The 19,059-nt window shown below is 44.8% G+C and overlaps 1 protein-coding gene across 6 annotated transcripts in view; it reads right to left on the bottom strand.

Moving 5' to 3' along the window:
• Positions 1 to 19,059, bottom strand: part of LOC126202933 (NAD(+) hydrolase sarm1) — a 1,078,224-nt gene that overhangs the window by 528,506 nt on the left and 530,659 nt on the right. Inside the window, exon 1 of one of the 6 annotated variants that reach the window (XM_049937045.1) lies at positions 1,583 to 1,740. The exons of 4 other annotated variants lie outside the window; for them this stretch is intronic. In XM_049937045.1, coding sequence (XP_049793002.1) covers positions 1,583 to 1,633 — 51 coding nt within the window. In that variant the 5' untranslated portion in view covers positions 1,634 to 1,740. Of the gene's footprint in view, positions 1 to 1,582; positions 1,741 to 19,059 lie in introns of those variants that run through there. One more of the 6 variants, XM_049937063.1, reaches the window with a different exon arrangement.

Here is a 19,059-nt window from a genome sequence, read left to right as displayed (position 1 = left end):
ATTGACGAAGCCGTCCAGGTAAAAATAAGCTTCGTCAGTAAACCAAATGTTGCCCACATGCATATCGCCGTCATCAATCCTGTGCACTATACCGTTAGCGAATGTCTCTCGTGCAGCAATGGTAGCGGCGCTGAGGGGTTGCCGCGTTTGAATTTTGTATGGATAGAGGTGTAAACTCTGGCGCATGAGACGATACGTGGACGTTGGCGTCATTTGGACCGCAGCTGCAACACGGCGAACGGAAACCCGAGGCCGCTGTTGGATCACCTGCTGCACTAGCGGCGCGTTGCCCTCTGTGGTTGCCGTACGCGGTCGCCCTACCTTTCCAGCACGTTCATCCGTCACGTTCCCAGTCCGTTGAAATTTGTCAAACAGATCCTTTATTGTATCGCTTTTCGGTCCTTTGGTTACATTAAACCTCCGTTGAAAACTTCGTCTTGTTGCAACAACACTGTGTTCTAGGCGGTGGAATTCCAACACCAGAAAAATCCTCTGTTCTAAGAAATAAACCATGTTGTCCATAGCACACTTGCACTTTGTGAACAGCACACGCTTACAGCAGAAAGACGGCGTACAGAATGGCGCACCCACAGACTGCGTTGTCTTCTATATCTTTCACATCACGTGCAGCGCCATCTGTTGTTGAAAATTGTAACTACTGTAATTTCGAAAGTTTGTCCACCTGAAAATGTACTGTTGTTCCAAGCATATTGCAACAAACGGTGTATTTATATCGCTGCTCGTTTAGTTTTTATTGCCGTTTCAAATATACCGGTTATTTTTGAAACACCATATATATATATATATATATATATATATATATATATATATATATATATATATATATATATATAATGACTTTTGAACAGTATTAAGGTAAATACATTGTTTGTTCTCTATCAAAATCTTTCATTTGCTAACTATACCTATCATTAGTTAGTGCCTTCAGTAGTTTGAATCTTTTATTTAGCTGGCAGTAGTGGCGCTCGCTGTATAGCAGTAGTTCGAGTAACGAAGATTTTTGTGAGGTAAGTGATTGGTGAAACGTATAGGTTAATGTTAGTGAGGGCCATTCTCTTGTCGGGATTATTGAAAGTCAGATAGCGTTGCGCTAAAAATATTGGCTATCAGTTTAGTGTTGATCAGAATAGGTAAAGAGAGAAATGTCTGAGTACGTTCAGTTCTGCTCAGCTGTTTGAAAATCAAATAATGTAAGAGGTTTACCAGCACAGTAATTCATTAAATTTTCTAAGGGGACGTTTCATAAAACGTAGAGGACGAAGAACGTGAAAATTATACGATGAGAGAAACAAAGTCACTTTAAGGAAAAGGCGTTGACGGAATGTGGCACGAAAACAAGTGGAGAAAAGAGAGAAGAAGTTTGGGAACTGAACGAAGCGAGACCGCTTAGAAAGCCACGAAACTGAAAACCAAACACTACACAAAGAATTTCGAGAGTCATAAGTCACTTATCGTCGGGAGGAGTTGCTCAAGACACCACTGGCTTCTGTCGAGGCAGACACAAGACACGTGAACGGTAACCACCGCACCGCAACTGCTGCCAGTTCGCGCCACTACTGACCTTGTTCTTGGACTTGCCGAAGATCTTCTTGAAATTTCCTTGGGACGGCATCTTCACTGTCGTTCGGGGGTCGTTCGAGAGGTTCGTCGGTTAGCGGAACAAACTCGCTAGCAAAACTGTTCGTTCGGAAACTCACGGGCGGGAGTCGCCGACGCACTCGCCGACCGCATTTATACGGGGCGTGACGTCAAGGCGGCGCCGGCCAATGGCGGCGCGACGCCGCGGCCCGCGCGCCCTGAGTCGGTCGGCTATTTGCGGCCGCGCCGGGCGTCGCTGCCAAGACGGCGGCGCAGAGCGCCAGTCTCTCGCCGGAGGCGCCGCGCGGCTGCTCCGGCGCTTCCCGGTACGCTTTGCTGGGAACACTCACCTAAAGCGGAGCGGAGGAACAGCAGGGGCCATAGCGACTCCCTGGAAACCCACCCACCTGAGAAGTGACTCACAAAGCAGTCAGTTAAGATGACGCCTACCGTGTTTTGCAAACACCGGAGGGGATCCGACAGGCGCCGGGGCATACACGAAAGTAGGTTTACTTGGGCAGTCAGCTGGGATTGTACAGAGCGCTCTAGTGGTGGAGTGTGGTCGAAGACGAGCGCAGCGAAGCTGGCAGAGTTCGCTACTTGTTGGATAAAAGAATGGCTACGGCCAATAATTCATATATTACGTTGTAAATCACAGGAACGTACTACTAGAATTCCAAATATATCAGGGAGATCGCGACAGCGGCACAAGTGCATCGTCGCTCGAACGACAATTGTACTGCAGAATTTACTCCGGCACAGAACATTGTTACATAGCCCCTTAAAAATTAGTAACGAACTGAGCAATAATTACAGTCAAGGTGTCGGACGATAGCTGCGTCAGATGCGGTCTCGCGTCGCTAACTAATAAAAACAAACACCGTCCGGCTGGCCTCGAAGGCCCAGCGGTACCCACCGGCCGCCGCGTCATCCTCAGCCCTCAGGCGTCACCGGATGCTGAAACGGAGGTACATGTTGTCACTCTTTGTGCCCGGGTCGCCAATTAATAAACTTACAGCGTGTTTAACTTACACCAAATTATGTAACTGTGTCAGAACGTGAACCGATCACTGAAAAGAGCTCGGGAAGACGATCCTTATGAATAGGCAATGTCGATTTGAATTCGTGTGGTTAAATATCTTCCCTTTACAATAAGTGTTAAGCGCGTGAGCGGGTGATATGTAGTAACATGGTTTATAAATCAACCAAAGGGTTTGGATTGTCCTGTGATATCAGAAAATGGCTGACGAAGAGAAGCGCTGCAATCAGCATGTATCAGTGATGTACAGGTTGTTCCTAGTTTGAATTGTGGAACATTTTCGCAAAATTAGCAGTAGTTTGGCGTGCTCACGACAGCATTGTTCCGAGCTGGCGCAGCGCTACCGTGACACGTCTAACCCTGACCTCTACAGATCTGTACGCAAACACATAACTCGGGTACGATTCTTGTGTTTAGCGGTGCGCTTCAAGTCCATCAGTCTGTTTTCTGCTGTTGTAGCAATCACATAACTCGCTCGTAAAGCTGTTCACACATTCACAATGTACGCGACAGTTGAAGAAGTGCATATCGTTTATGGCGAATTTGGCCAAACTATTACAGCTGTACGCTGAACGATATCCAGTTCTTACCAGGCACTCACGATCTGTCTTTCAAAACATTGTAAACAATTTCTGTAAACTGTTAGTGCGTAGGATAAAATACGGCAGGAAACCAGGAGAGCAGCTGATGAAAGAAATGAAACTAACATTGCTGCAACACAACACAAAATGCAAATGTCACTCAGATGTATCCCGGAAGTACGACAGGGGTCAACCAAACGAGTGTTCATCGCATTTCATGAGCATCACGGCAGTCACTTCCAAAATGGTTACAGCTTTCCGAACCTTATATACGGAAGGTGCAATGTGATGCGGCATATCTATGTAAAATTTTGTTTAAGGAAAATGCATCGTTTACAAACCTCAGAGAAGTCAATCTTCGCAATATGCAATAATAGTCAACTGAAAATCGACGCTCACTCAACGAAGTGGATAAAAACAATACTGTGTTGTATTAATGTCTCCGGCCGGAGTGGCCGAGCGGTTAAAGGCGCTACAGTCTGGAACCGCACGACCGCTACGGTCGCAGGTTCGAATCCTGCCTCGGGCATGGATGTGTGTGATGTCCTTAGGTTAGTTAGGTTTAAGTAGTTCTAAGTTCTAGGGGACTTGTGACCACAGCAGTTGAGTGCCATAGTGCTCAGAGCCATTTGAACCATTTTATTAATGTCTGATGCGTGTTTTGCAAGACCCGCATCATCGGTCCCTGTTTTATTGATAGGAATCTAAATACACGCAAGTATCTCCAATTCCTACGATATGCTGCTGTCTCAGATGTTGGAATGCATCCCAGTGGACACAAGGCCGTTAGCGTCAACATGACGGACATCCCTCCCATTCAGCACATATGGTGACACACCCAGTTACGAGGACGTCTCAAGAGCACTGGAACGTTCGTTCAGCAAAGACAAAATGTCCTCCGCACTCAGCAAACGCTTCACTTCTGTAGCAAAAATAAAACAAAATGTCTACAGGAAGTCCGCAGCTCGTGGTCTCGCGGTAGCGTTCTCGCTTCCCGAGCACGGGGTCCCTGGTTAGATTCCCGGCGGGGTCAGGGATTTTCACCTCCCCCGAAATGACTGGGTGCTGTTGTGTCGTCTTCATCATCATTCATCCCCACCTCCGCTAGGACCTTGCCTAGTACGGCGGTGCGGGTCTCTCGCGTCGTTCCCCTACGCTCTGTCAAGAAGCATGGGACTTTATTTCCATTTAATTAGGAAATGCCGAGGACTTTCGGGGGCATCAAACGCCTTACAACACGTCTCTGTGCATCCGTTAACTCTCGAAGTAATTGAACGTGCAGTATTGTTTCTCCAGATGCACTTTATAGGGTGCAGCATTGCCCAACATCAAAATTTTTAGACTTGTTCAGCCGCGACAGTAAACAAGCGAACCGTACCTGAGTTACGTGCTTGTTTACATTTGGTAGAATAGTTTCCTTTTTTTTATCTTATGGGACTTAACTTCTAAGCCCATAAGTCCCTAAGCTTACACACTACTTAATGTAAATTATCCTAAGGACAAACACACACACACACACACACACATGCCCGAGGGAGGACTCGAACCTCCGCCGGGACCAGCCGCACAGTCCATGACTGCAGCACCTTAGACCGCTCGGCTAATCCTGCGCGGCAATAGTTTCCTTAAAAGGTTTCTGGAGATGCCACAGAGAAACAAATATAGAACTATTACAAGAAAAGGTTAGTGTCGTAATTCGGCGACTATAAACGACAAAAATTACTTGCCAGCGTAAGGCAATATGCGGTATTGTCCACTATAGCTCTGTGAAAAGCGCACCTCGATATATTTACTCATTGTGGATATATTTTGGGTCTTAGGTACCTCACCGTGTGTACGCTAACTGTTTGAAGTGCCGGTTTTAGTTGTTCTGCATTCCGTTGACGAATAAAAAAGAAAATAATTCATCAAAACTTAACTCATTTCTGTTGCGTACCACTACTGATGATAAAGGATATGTCAGAATTGTTTCTCATTAATCAGCTGGATTTATGGTTCATTCCGAAGTTACGCGTACCTGGAATTTCGACTGCAGCATTACTTGTGTAAGCTATTTGGTTTCAGCTAGCACAGGTGCAAGGCATATATACGAGTGTGTGCGAAAGATAAAGAGCCGGAATTAGTCACGGTCGTACAAACGCCCAAACTCGGCAAGCAGGTAGGCGGTCCCTCTTGTGGGCTCAGGATCTCAGGTAGAGGCGAGCCAGCCATCGTTCCCGCACCGCGTGGTGAAGGGCGGCCGGCAGTCACACGGTGCCTCCGGCTTCCCGACCGTGCTCTTTGCAACTCTTGACGTAGGCGTGCTTTTATAAGAGCATCCCTTCACATCCAGGGCTAGGACTAGCTATGCACCAAGTTCACACGCATTTTTAAATGTGTTTTTACTCAACGCATGCCTCGGAAACAGGACAGAATACACTGGAACAAAAGTTGGCAAAGCTACACGGGTTCCTCTTTTGTTTCTTGGAATATCATAAGTCTATACCGCCCTGGATGTGCCCAAATCCTAATAAATGAACTACAGAAATACGGAGTACAACTGGTAGCTCTCCAAGCAGTAAGATGGCAAGGAACTGGCTCACTGACAATAGGAGACGGGACTATAATATACGGAGATTGCGGTCAACGCCATGAATTTAGAATTGGATTCTGCATTCATAAACCAATAAATGACTCAATAAAGGAATTCAAAAATGTCAATAATCGAATATCATACATCACAGTTCAGACTTAGTGGTTAGATATTACATTTCTAAATGCACATGCACCCACAGAAGATAAGGATAATGATATGAATGAAGAATTCTGCAGTAGAACTCAATAAACAGACATAACGTAAAAGTAGTGTTAGGAGATTTTAATATCAAAGTAGGAAAGGAGGAAATTTGCAGACTAACCATTGGCAATTTCAGCTTACACGAGAAAAGTTCGGAAAAAGGGGCTCGACTTATAAACTTCGCAATAACAAATTATCTCACGCTAAGCAGCACAAAATTTCAACACAAACACATTCACTAACGGCGGCGTCGGCGTCGGCGTCGGCGTCGGCGTCCGGTTGCGGCCGCCCTTTTGCCCCACCTGACACCCCCCCCCCCACACTCCCCCGCCCTCCCCTCGCCAGCGGCTACGGCTACAGAATGCTGTTCAGCCAGGCCTGGTCTGGTCTAAACAGTGCCAGCTCGCTTTTCTTGCAGTATGGAGAATTCAGTCAATATCTTTTTTGTGTGTAGTACGAAAATTGACCTTAAAAGTGATGTTAACGTTTTCTTTGTTTTACAAAGAATAATGAGAAAAATTTGAGAAATGTTCTCAAATGTAGTTAACGTGGGCTGCAGATATTGCCTCACCGTCGACCGTCACCTCACTTGGACCTCTCATCTCCTGACCATCCACCAGAAAGCCCATTCCAGCCCGTGCTTCCTGAAACTCCTGTCTGGCTGGACATAGGGATTGCATCCTGCCACTACCTTCCACACCTACAAATCTCTCATCCGTCCTATCCTCTGTTATGCCAGCATTGCCTGGATCTCTGCATCCTCCCCCCCCCCCCTTCCAAGTCATAGAATGCCACGCGCTCCGCCTTGCCTTCTGTATCTGCCTTCCTACCCCCACACGACTCCTGTGTCAACTCATCCCCTTCCCCCACCACCTCCTTTTCCTCCTCCATCTCCACATCCTTTACAGTGTCTGCAAGCTTGATGCTCCCCCACCCATCGGTTTCCTCCTTCCTCTCCAACCCGCCGCCCATTGCCACGCCTCTATCGCTGTATCCCTCCCTCTCTCCACCTCCACACCCTCCTTCATCTGGGCAATATCCATCCCGGATGTTGAACTTCGCCACAACATCTACCCTTCCCACCAACTGCAGCCTGGTCTTCTTCCCACCCCCCCCCCTCCCCTAGGTCCCCATTTTCCTGTCCCCTCCTCCTCCCAGAGTGGATTTTCCTCCTTCCCCCCCCCCTGAGCCCCTGCACCCCCTCCTCAGCTGTTTTCCTCTCCCATCCCTTCCCTCCCCAGTCCCCTTTCGACGTGGCCCCCACCTCATCCCTCTTTCCCTCCCCTCCTTCTCGCCTACTTTTTCCTTCTCCCTCGTCCCCGACCCCTGGCAGATCCTCCCAGATTTTTTTATTCATTATCAAGTGTGCTGCGTTTGTGTTGCGTTCGGTGCCGTTATACAGTGATGTGGTTTTAATTGTGTGCTCGACGTATATACAGGGTGGTCCATTAATCATGACCGGGCCAAATATCTCATGAAATAAGTGTCAAACGAAAAAACTAAAAAGAACGAAACTTGTCTAGCTTGAAGGGGAAAACCTGATGCCACTACGGTTCACCCGCTAGATGGTCCTGCCATAGGTCAAATGGATATCAACTGCGTTTTTTTTTTAAATAGGACCCCTATTTTTTATTACATATTCGTGTAGTACATAAAGAAATATGAATGTTTCAGTTGGACCACTTTTTTCGGTTTGTCACAGATGGCGCTGTAATAGTCACAAACATATGGCTCACAATTTTAGACGAACAGTTGGTAACAGGTAGGTTGTTTAAATTAAAATACAGAACGTAGGTACGTTTGAACATTTTATTTCGGTTGTTCCAATGTGATACATGTACCTTTGTGAACTTATCATTTCTGAGAACGCATGCCGGCCGGTGTGGCCGTGCGGTTAAAGGCGCTTCAGTCTGGAACCGCGTGACCGCTACGGTCGCAGGTTCGAATCCTGCCTCGGGCATGGATGTGTGTGATGTTCTTAGGTTAGTTAGGTTTAATTAGTTCTAAGTTCTAGGCGACTGATGACCTCAGAAGTTAAGTCGCATAGTGCTCAGAGCCATTTGAACCATTTTTTTGAGAACGCATGCTGTTACAGCGTGATTACCTGTAAATACCACATTAATGCAATAAATGCTCAAAATGATGTCCGTCAACCTCAATGCATTTCGCAATAAGTGTAACGACATTCCTCTCAACAGCGAGTAGTTCGCCTTCCGTAATGTTTGCACATGCATTGACAATGCGCTGACGCATGTTGTCAGGCGTTGTCGGTGGATCACGATAGCAAATATCCTTCAACTTTCCCCACAGAAAGAAATCCGGGGACGTCAGACCAGGTGAACGTGCGGGCCATGGTATGGTGCTTCGACGACCAATCCACCTGTCACGAACTGTCCTATTCAATACCGCTTCAACCGCACGCGAGCTATGTGCCGGACATCCATTATGTTGGAAGTACATCGCTATTCTGTCATGCAGAGAAACATCTTGTAGTAACATCGGTAGAACATTACGTAGGAAATGAGCATACACTGCACCATTTAGATTGCCATCGATAAAATAGGGGCCAATTATCCTTCCTCCCATAATGGCGCACCATAAATCAACCCGCCAAGGTCGCTGATGTTTCACTTGTCTCAGCCATCGTGGATTTTCCGTTGCCCAATAGTGCATATTATGCCGGTTTACGCTACCGCTGTTGGTGAATGACGCTTGATCGCTAAACAGAACGCGTGCAAAGAATCTGTGATCGTCCCGTAATTTCTCTTGTGCCCAGTGGCAGAACTGTACACGACGTTCAAGGTCGTCGCCATGCAATTCCTGCCGCATAGAAATATGGTACGGGTGCAGTCGATGTTGATGTAGCGTTCTCAACACCGACGTTTTTGGGATTCCCGATTCTCGCGCAATTTGTCTGCTACTGATGTGCGTATTAGCCGCGACAGCAGCTAAAACACCTACTTGGGAATCATCATTTGTTGTAGGTCGTGGTTGACGTTTCACATGTGGCTGAACACTTCCTGTTTCCTTAAATAACGTAACTATCCGGCTAACGGTCCGGACACTTGGATGATGTCGTCCAGGATACCGAGCAGCATACATAATAGCACACGCCCGTTGGGCATTTTAATCACAATAGCCATACATCAACACGATATCGACCTTTTCCGCAATTGGTAAACGGTCCAAACACGGGTAATGTACCACGAAGCAAATACCGACCGCACTGGCGGAATGTTTCATGATACCACGTACTAATACGTTTGTGACTATTACAGCGCCATCTATCACAAAGCGAGAAAAGTGGTCCAACTAAAACATTCATATTTCTTTGCGTACTGCACGAATATATAATAAAAAATGGGGGTTCCTATTTAAAAAAAACGCAGTTGATATCCGTTTGACCTATCGCAGCGCCATCTAGCGGGCCAACTATAGAGCCATCTGGTTTCTCCATTCAAGCTAGACGAGTTTCGTCCTTTGTAGTTTTTTCGTTTAATGCTTATTTCGTGAGATATTTGGCCCAGTCACTATCAATGGACCACCCTGTATAGTCCATGAGTTCATATAATTTTTTATACTGTGACCGACTTTGTAACTTTGACTCCAATGATTTTAAGTGCGCAACAAATTGCCAGCTGTGTTCTTTTAACTTTATGTCGACTTTTTAACTGTTCTCCTCAGCATGTCCCCATATTAGTGTATATTCTAACTCGCATCTTCTCCATTTAATTTGTTTTTATGTCCCCATTTATCCCCCCTTTTTAGTAAACGTTCCGCTTTCACGTATTTTGTAAACCCGTTTGGCTGAAGGGCGGTGGACTGTGCCATTGCCAGCTCTCCCCTGCTCATATGGGGCAGAGGAGTGAAATTACAATAAAGAAAGAAGACCGTAGATATTTCGGCACCAAACGCTGACTAAGTATCGTGCCTGATGAGGGGTCCTATAGTCTGGAGGTTGACAGAAACTGTTCCATCACTGCAGGCGTGCCTATTTGGTAAAACACCCACGCCCTCACACCCGTACGAGTCGTCGCCTGCCTCGGACGGCTCTTGCACCTGTCGTAGGGCCAAAAGGCGTGTCTCAGCCCGAATCAGTGGAGCACTCTGTCAGTTCAGAGACGTGCCTCTGTGCCAGTGCTGACGTACTGCGTGGTGGGGATGTTTTGCAGTTTACCAGAGAACACAGATACAAGTTCAGCGCTATTGCAGAAATCGCCTAGATGATATGATTTTCGGAGGGTGATTGTGTGCAAGCTTGTTATTTTGAATCACTGAAATTATCAGCCCAATATTGAATTTTCGTGGGAAACTTTTTTGTCCTTCTGCAGAACTGATATTTTCATGTTCATCGGTACTCATTTGCACTCAGGACGTAACTTTTATGTTTTTATTCGAAAAACTCGTTGTTTTCTTAAGGTGAATATATGGTTTTGGCTTTCCGGAATTTCGGCGTGTTTACGCAGCACGTCATGGGCTTTTTTTTAATGAATTTTAATACGCTTTTCTTGTTCGCGCTACTTAGAAGTCATTTTTTTAAAAAATAAAATGTTTTTGAGTGGTGCTCAAGTACTAATGGGATCCTTTTTTAATTTACTCCTCAGAGACCACTAACTAATGTTAAGGAAACAGAGAACGGATCGACGTAGTGAAACAAGCTGTCCGTTAACATGCCACTTGTCTATATTACTAACCGGCTACCACAGTCACCTGTGCTGGCATACGCCTTCGCCAGCACACCAGTCCTAGCCGGGAAACATTGTATAGCAGGCGCTGAAGTAGGCGCGGCTATGAGAAGAGAAGACCGAGACACGCCCCCAGGCTACGCGCCTATAACGCGTGCATGTAGAGCACCGCCGCCGACCGAGTTGCCTTAGCCCTCGGTCCCTCGGTACCGTCGCACAGGGAGTCAGCTCGCGTTGCACCCCAATACGTCGCACTGTGACAGTCGTCGCCTCGCAACTTAATTAGTTGTGAGGGAACGATAGGCACTACATAGTTGTGATGAGGACACGGACAAGGTTCGAGAATCAGTACATGTTATTTGCGTGCTGTTAACCACGGAACTTCAGACTGGACATCACTGAAGTTAAGTACTCAATTGCGCATTTTAGCCACGTGTGCATTTTGTGATGTAGTGAGAGGAAACTGGCCGCCCACCTATCATACCATCCTCTCCTCATCCAGCCAGGAACCACAAAACATTACAAGAGGGCACAGCAACAACATCACCCAATCCCTTTTGCAGGTTACCCTTCTAAAGGCTGCCACAGTCCACAAAAATTTGATTATCAGTATTTCGTCTTTATATTATTGATCAAGTTCAAAATTTTAAAATGTCATCATGGTCCACTAACTAAGAGATAAAATCTTACGTTTCAGGTTTAACGCATTAAGCCGAGCACCAAAGTCTGAAGCGGTGTACATGCCTAAAGGCAGCGCAACTCGCTGCGGGCAAATTGAGAAAACCGGTATGTGACAATAAGAGAGAACTTCATGCGTAAGTTCAAGAATTTCACGCCCATACAAAATAATGAAGGCCCTTTCTACATTTTCACTGTCCATTTGGTAGAACTTCAACAGCAGGCATTACGTTTTAATTTATTACTTCTTTACTATTAACTCTATTCGCAACACATTTTTCTGACAGTATCCACGTATACCGGTGAGTGTTCCTGCAAACTTATAGCATTGTACGAAGCACAGTTCACGAGATACGTCATAAACACTGAAGTCCGTGAAAAACTAGCTTTTATTAAAACGGAGCACACTTACCCAGACTATACTCATGCAGTGGATGATATGAAAGTAATAAAACCAACAGGAATAGAGTTTTGCGGTTTCAGCCATAAACGTTTTACACCCTTATCGTCAACTATATAACATATTAACTCATTTGTAAAGTAATCAGACGTCAGTAGCTGTTTTGTACACGAGAGCCCGATGCTTTTAGGGAACGGATGATATTGGTGTTATCTAACAGAATACTACAGAAATAGTTTTCAACTGCCTACAAAAGGCAAATGTCCTGACTGACTGACTGACGACTCACCATCGCCCAGACCACACCGCTGCGGATACAAACTAGAAACATGGAGACGATATCGATCTAAGACTGAGGTTTTCTGAAAATATGTCGCTATCAATGCTATTTTGAAGCTAGACGTACAAAAGTTGCTATTTTGTTTCTTGGTCGGGAATAAAAAACAAGTGTTTCAGTACTTTTGGAAATTTAGCCCTTATGGGGGTGAAATAGTGAGTTTGCACCGACTATACCGACTATGTCACCCCAAAAATACTGAAACACGTATTGTTTTATTTCTGACCGAGAAACTAAAAATTAATTTTCGTAACGGTTAAGCGGCTGAAATAGGGGATGAAACGTTTTATGAATTATTTCATTATGAAGGCATTTTAACCCTAAACATATGAAAATTTGTAATTGGCTTCTGTGTTAGAAATTAAAGAAATACATGTTTTACTGTTTTTGGAAATTCATCGACTAAGCGGATGAAATAGAGCATCAAAATTTTTAAGAAAATAGTTAGATATATTTAAAAATTTACAATTAAATCTTAGAAAACTGCTCTCTCACTTCTCGGTCACAATAAAGAAATATGCGTTAGAGGATAAAAGTTTCTATGGAAACACAAAAGGCATGATTAACAAAAAGCTTGGATTCCAGCTACCAGAGCGCGTTTTGATCAGAAGTACATCCAAAAAACGCCGAAATTACCGTGGAAAGTTTAGAAGGTGTAGCAGTTTGTAAACAACGTAAAAATTTGATTGAAGGGAAAACAATCTGTGCAAACCAGGCACTGCACGCGAGCGAAGGAGCGGGTGCTGATCTATGTAGTCAGTTGTAAGTACAGCTTGTGCACTTCAGTGCCTGCCGTCACTTCGCGTTCTTCTTCTTTGTCGTTCTTCTTTCAGATCTGTGACATTTCTTTAATTCTGTTGTTGTGAGTAGAGAGGCCCTCATATTATTTTTACATAAGCTTTTCGGTTCATATTTGTGTGTAATAACGCAGTTCACCAACAGTTACGTATTGCTCCGTATGTCGATATTTATTTAAAATCTTTTTTTGCAATATGTGACTCATTCGGTCCGTTTTTCCAATGTGTTATTGGTATTCAGTCTATTTCGCCCCCTTTTCTTACTTTCAAGAATTCGACTTCTTTGCACTGTAATTCCATTTAGGCTAAATAATCGAAGCAATATCCTTCAACATATTTAAAATTTCAAAAATTTCTATATTTAAACATGTACACAAATACAAAGCTGTCGCACTTCCAGCCAAATGAGTTCGTCGAAGTGGCGCAACTTTCCAGCGAGTGTAACTCGCATTACCAATTGGGTAGAACGTCACGGTCACTGCAACGTCACGCCATTCCAAAGAACTTGACTGGAAACGCGAGAGCTCAGTGTTAATTCGTCGAAAAAGATAACGAGGTCTATACACAAACTTCGCTGGGAACTTGTCAGTGCACGGCGGAAGGCAGTTTCTACATGTCATTTGCCAGTTGTCTGTTAGGGATTTCCCTTCGTATTCTACTTGCACCTCGAATCAGGGTAAGGTGATTCCTTGCCTGCTTCTGCACTATCTTGCTGTGTCGTCACTGATGTCGCGCGGGGGGAACGCGTGTACTGGGGCAGCAGAATAGTTCTGAAAGTGCTCGTTCTCTAGACTCGGTCGACACCATTTCACACATTCGTCGTCTACTTCCCCCCCCCCCCCCCCTTAGGTACCCATACAAGCTCAAGAAATATGCTCCCAACACTTAAGTACTGATCGAACCGACCAGCTACGAATCTGACAGCACGCCTTTGAAAGGCGTCGACGTATTCCTTGAATCCGACACGACGGGAATCCCGACCGAGCCGTACCCGAGGAGAGAGGTCGCTCCTTCTACTCCCATACTGTCGTCTTCACAGGTGAGCCACAATTGGCAAGCAGATCGCAGTTGGCCAGTAGCCTACGAGCTGGGTTCACTTCGTGACGTCTTGCAACGTTAGGCCTTTATATGCAATCGAGGCCAATGAGGTGAGCAGCGTGTGATTAGCACTGTACACCGCCAGTGAGTGAATGATTTCCGACCTATCCGCATTATTGAATTACGTTATGCAGTAGGTACTGGGAGATGAAGAAGCTTGCACAGGATAGAGTAGCATGGAGAGCTGCATCAAACCAGTCTCTGGACTGAAGACCACAACAACAACAATAACAACATGCACATTTAATGAAAGCCGCCGTTCGTCGCACCGAACATAGATACAGGTCATCCTGAATTTCCGATAGTCAGTGCACGGAGTAACTCCATCATCAGACCGTCTCAGGTTGCTGCCCGTCTCAAAGGACAGGAGTGCTCCTATCACACTTTGACGCCATGTCGTCGAGTCTCGGTGGTATCTCGTTCAAAGTTTTTTGTTACCGTTCCCCAAATTTTGTTCGCTTCTCTAGCAACACGCCTTTGCAATGCTTCGACGTACTCCTCTAATCCGGATGGGACGCCAGTGAGAGGGATGGCTCCATAGCCAGGAGTGGGGGGCGTGACGGTCAAAGGTCAGAGGTCAGCGCGACGCCTCTCCCCACTGCCCCTCACAAGAGTGGCCACGCCGTGGGCGCCATAGCAATCAGGCCGACGCGACGGCCCGACTAAGTAAGGAGGAAGTCGGGCATTAGGCAGCCGCGCCCAGTTTTTGTGGCGTTTCCGTACTCGGCGGCCGAGCGCAGCGCGTCCACGGGGACTCACGCCTCACCCACTGTCCGCCGCTTCTGTATTCGACCCTCTGCCTCCAACATCTAGCCCCCGTCCCCCCAACCCCCGCTCACACGCACTGTTCGTTCCGTTACGAAGCTGATCATCTTTTCTTGCAAGACTCTCTTCCGCAGCTTCTGGTATACCAATCATTATTGTTTTTTACGTCGCAAGCTTACTGCAACTAAATAATATTTTTCACCAGACTTATTTTGTCTTTATTTAGAAAGCATCTCGAGTGACTTCTCTGGAAATATAATAGGTTCAAGAAAGTGTTTCTCTGTAAAAGTGGCGCTCAGTTTTCCTACCCGGCTTTTCTCCTCTCGTTTACATATTGTCGAGTCCACTAGAGGTAAAAAGACAGCAAGTAAATTCTATAATTAACTTATAAATAGCATAATGTAAAGACATATATCCACAAGATGCTTCATAAATAAAAGCGAACGCAGTTGCTGAAAAAGCTCTTTAACTGCAGTTAGCTTAAGACGTATTCCATCAACTTGCTAGTTTCTTCAGTCAAGTTGTTCCATAAACATCTATTCTCTTCACCGCTTTTCAGTTCTACCTATCAAACTTTCAAATTCTTCTGGAGTGCCCTAGTTCAAGTGCTTCTATTCCTTCTTGTCTGTAGTGTTTATTCTCATATTTCACTTGTAAACAACAGACAAATACTTTCAGGAAAATCCTTAACTGTACACTGAGACGCCAAAGAAACTGGTATAGGCATGCGTATTCAAATGCATAGACATGCAAACGGGCAGAATACGGCGCTGCGTTCGGCAACGTCTATACAACACAAGTGTGTGGCGCAGGTGTTAGATCGGTTACTGCTATTCCAATGCAGGTTATCGAGATTTAAGTGAGTTTCAGGGTGGTGTTATAGATGGCCCACGAGCGATGGGACACAGCATCGCCTAGGTAGCGATGAAATGGGGATTTTCCCGAACGGGATGGCGTGTTTCATATATACGGTTCGCAACAGCTGATTTGTCATAATTTCCTAACCTGAACGCATATTTATGTTCTTTGTACCGGATCGCGAATGATCTTCCTGTCTGCCCTATATATTTTGCATCACAAGTTCTGCTCCGAATCCTATAAACTCCCGATCTTTCAAACTTATTTCTCTTCTCGCCAATATCGTGCTTAAGGCTATACCTCACTAGGTTATTAGCCTGAAAAGCTATTTTAACATCGTATAGCTTAAAAATATTTGCTATCTTTTGTGAGACTGTTCCGTAGTATGGCATCGTGATAATTTTCACTTTCTCTCCATCAGGTTTTTTCTTTTTGCGCTTATTACTTTTCCGTAACAGTTTTTTAACCTAGTGAGGTATAGCCTTAAGCACGATATTGGCGAGAAGAGAAATAAGTTTGAAAGATCGGGAGTTTATAGGATTCGGAGCAGAACTTGTGATGCAAAATATATAGGGCAGACAGGAAGATCATTCGCGATCCGGTATAAAGAACATAAAGATGCGTTCAGGTTAGGAAATTATGACGAATCAGCTGTTGCGAACCGTAAATATGAAACAGGCCATCCCCTTAATAGCATAGAAGATAACGTAGAAATATTGCATGTAGAAAAGGAAGGGAGGAAACTTGATTTACTAGAGAAATTCGAGATAGCTATGCATGAAAAGAAACAAAGCAATATTCTAAATGCACAAGATAATTTTAAAGAAATGAGATTTTTTAGCGGGTTTTTAGAATTATTTTAGGGTAGGTATGCGACTTTAAACTTGTAGCATGTCACTGACGGAGTTGCGAGAGGCTAACGATGGCAGACCAATGCAATAAGGAAATAAGGCGCCCAGTAGCATAGCGTTGCCGTCAAGCACACGACTGTAACCACGCCACAACACCTAGGCACGTCAGTCCACAACAGCTCCCGAGCCGGCACAGTGCGACAGCATACCTGGTAGCTATGGGACGGCCATCGACTTGTGTCAACAACTTCAATGTAAGACGAGGACCCACAGTCCAATATACTTTTAATTCTGTTTTACTCTATGGACTTCCCAACTATTTGTGATGGTATTTTGTCTTTTTAGTCGCTTTAATTTCATGACATAGACTTTACAACCTGATGATGAGAGCACTGTCTCTTGAAACGCGTTGTTAAAATATATGTATAAGAATCGTGGGTGAATGCTAACAGTGATAATTAGCTAATAGTTTGTTTCCTGGAACAGAGATTACTGGTTGCAGTTATCATTTTAGTTAGTGTGTGTTCAGCCTTGCGACCTCGTTCCAGCCTATAAGGAAAACGAGGAAATAAGCTGTGTTCTGCTCTAGCACATCATCACTGGAAATATTTGATGATGGTTGGCTGTGTATTCTGCAGAGCATGCCTGGAAACCAAAAGCTTCACGACTTTTATGACTATTTTTTGGACCAGTGGCTCGAAGACGAACGTACACAGGAGAGATGTGAAATTGCAGTGGGAGGCCCCATCGCACTAACAACGCCTCAGAATGATGGAATCGTAGAAGAAATACATTAGACCCTAATATCAAAAGTTCACTCTAATGTTTACTCATTAGTGAAAAATCTTCAGCAGGCCGCTGTGGCCGAGCGGTTCTAGGCGCTTCAGTCCGGAACCGCGCCGCTGCTACGGTCGCAGGTTTGAATCCTGCCTCGGGCATGGATGTGTGTGATGTCCTTAGGTTAGTTAGGTTTGAGTAGCTCTGTCTAGGGGACTGATGACCTCAGGTGTTATGTCCCATAGAGGTTAGAGCCATCTGAACCATTTTTTTTTAAATCTTCGAGAAGATGCAGAGTACCATGGCCACCGCTTTCACCGACTAATTTTAAACGTTGATCGGAAAAGAGAAAGAAAGGAAGAAAAAAGAGCAATTAAGACTGGCGAAACAGTAGCAAAGGCTTTAAAGAAACTCCAGACTGATGGACAATTAAATTCTCACGAACAGAAGTTACCATGACGCAGAAAATGTCAGAGTCACTGTAAAATTTGTAAGCTTCGGAAAGTAGTTGAATGTCATCATTGACCGCCCGCATCTCGTGGTCGTGCGGTAGCGTTCTCGCTTCCCACGCCCGGGTTCCCGGGTTCGATTCCCGGCGGGGTCAGGGATTTTCTCTGCCTCGTGATGGCTGGGTGTTGTGTGCTGTCCTTAGGTTAGTTAGGTTTAAGAAGTTCTAAGCTCTAGGGGACTTATGACCACAGCAGTTGAGTCCCATAGTGCTCAGAGCCATTTGAACCATTTTGTAATCATTGACAGGACAGGTAGTTTAAATTGTGGAAAGAGGCCAAACTAACGGGCTGCCAGTTACACTCGAACATACAAGTTTATTATTTGATCAAACATTACAAGAGCCAAGAAAAAAAATTTTTTTCAAACGCACTGCTTTACTCTTAGGGACTTAATTACCGGCTTAAAGTCACTTAAATTTAAAAATGGCTGAAAGCCAACAACTTAAAACGCAAGCATAATCAGAAATTTAAAAGGCAAGCCTTATCTTACGACATTTCTTTATTTAAGTTGAAGGCCCATAGAATCTCAGATTTTCAGAGCAAACAATTTGAGTTCAAAATCGGCTGAAAGCCCAAGACTTAAAGCTGAACAACATCAGTTAAAAAAAAAAAAATAAATAAAATTTAAAAAGGGCCTTACATAAAACCTTAGGCAAATCTCAACCAAAACAGAAATTTAAAAGGCAATGCCTTATCTTAAAACAGTTCTTCAGTTAGGCTGAAGGCCCAAAGAATCAGACACTTCAAGAGCAACCGAGTTAAATTCAAATCGGCTGAAAGCGTAACTCTTAAAACTCCATAACATAATTTTTTTTTTAAATACCAAAGGCCTTACGTGAAACAGTTCTTTAATTTAGGCTGAAGGCCTTAAGAGCAAAACAACTCAAACTCAAAATCGGCGGCTGAAGGCTCAACACTTAAAATTCAACAACATTAAAATTTTTAAAATGCCAAAGGAGTTACGTGAAACAGTTCTTTAAATTAGGCTGAAGGCCTAAAGAATCTTACGCCTTAAGGGCAACACTAATTAAAAAAAAATCGGCTAGAAGTAGAAACAACAAGAAGAAATAAAAAAGGGCAGTACACCCAAGGGCGCTCAGATGTCCGAGGGTCGGCCTGTAATTCAAACACTAACGCTCGCTTAGGTGAGACAGGCAGTTGGGCCAACCATTCACGATCCGACGACAACCCAACTGGCTGACAGTCAACGGACTCACCGACAAGATAACTTCCACTACACCCGGCCAGGGCACAACAGGGAGTTCAACAGATCGACGTAGGAGATATTGGCGCCCCCAACCAATCATAC

Source organism: Schistocerca nitens, chromosome 1, assembly GCF_023898315.1.
Source record: "Schistocerca nitens isolate TAMUIC-IGC-003100 chromosome 1, iqSchNite1.1, whole genome shotgun sequence".
NCBI classification, from domain to species: domain Eukaryota; kingdom Metazoa; phylum Arthropoda; class Insecta; order Orthoptera; family Acrididae; genus Schistocerca; species Schistocerca nitens.
Note: the sequence above shows the minus strand (reverse complement) of the source record. Positions and strands in the feature narration are given on the sequence as shown.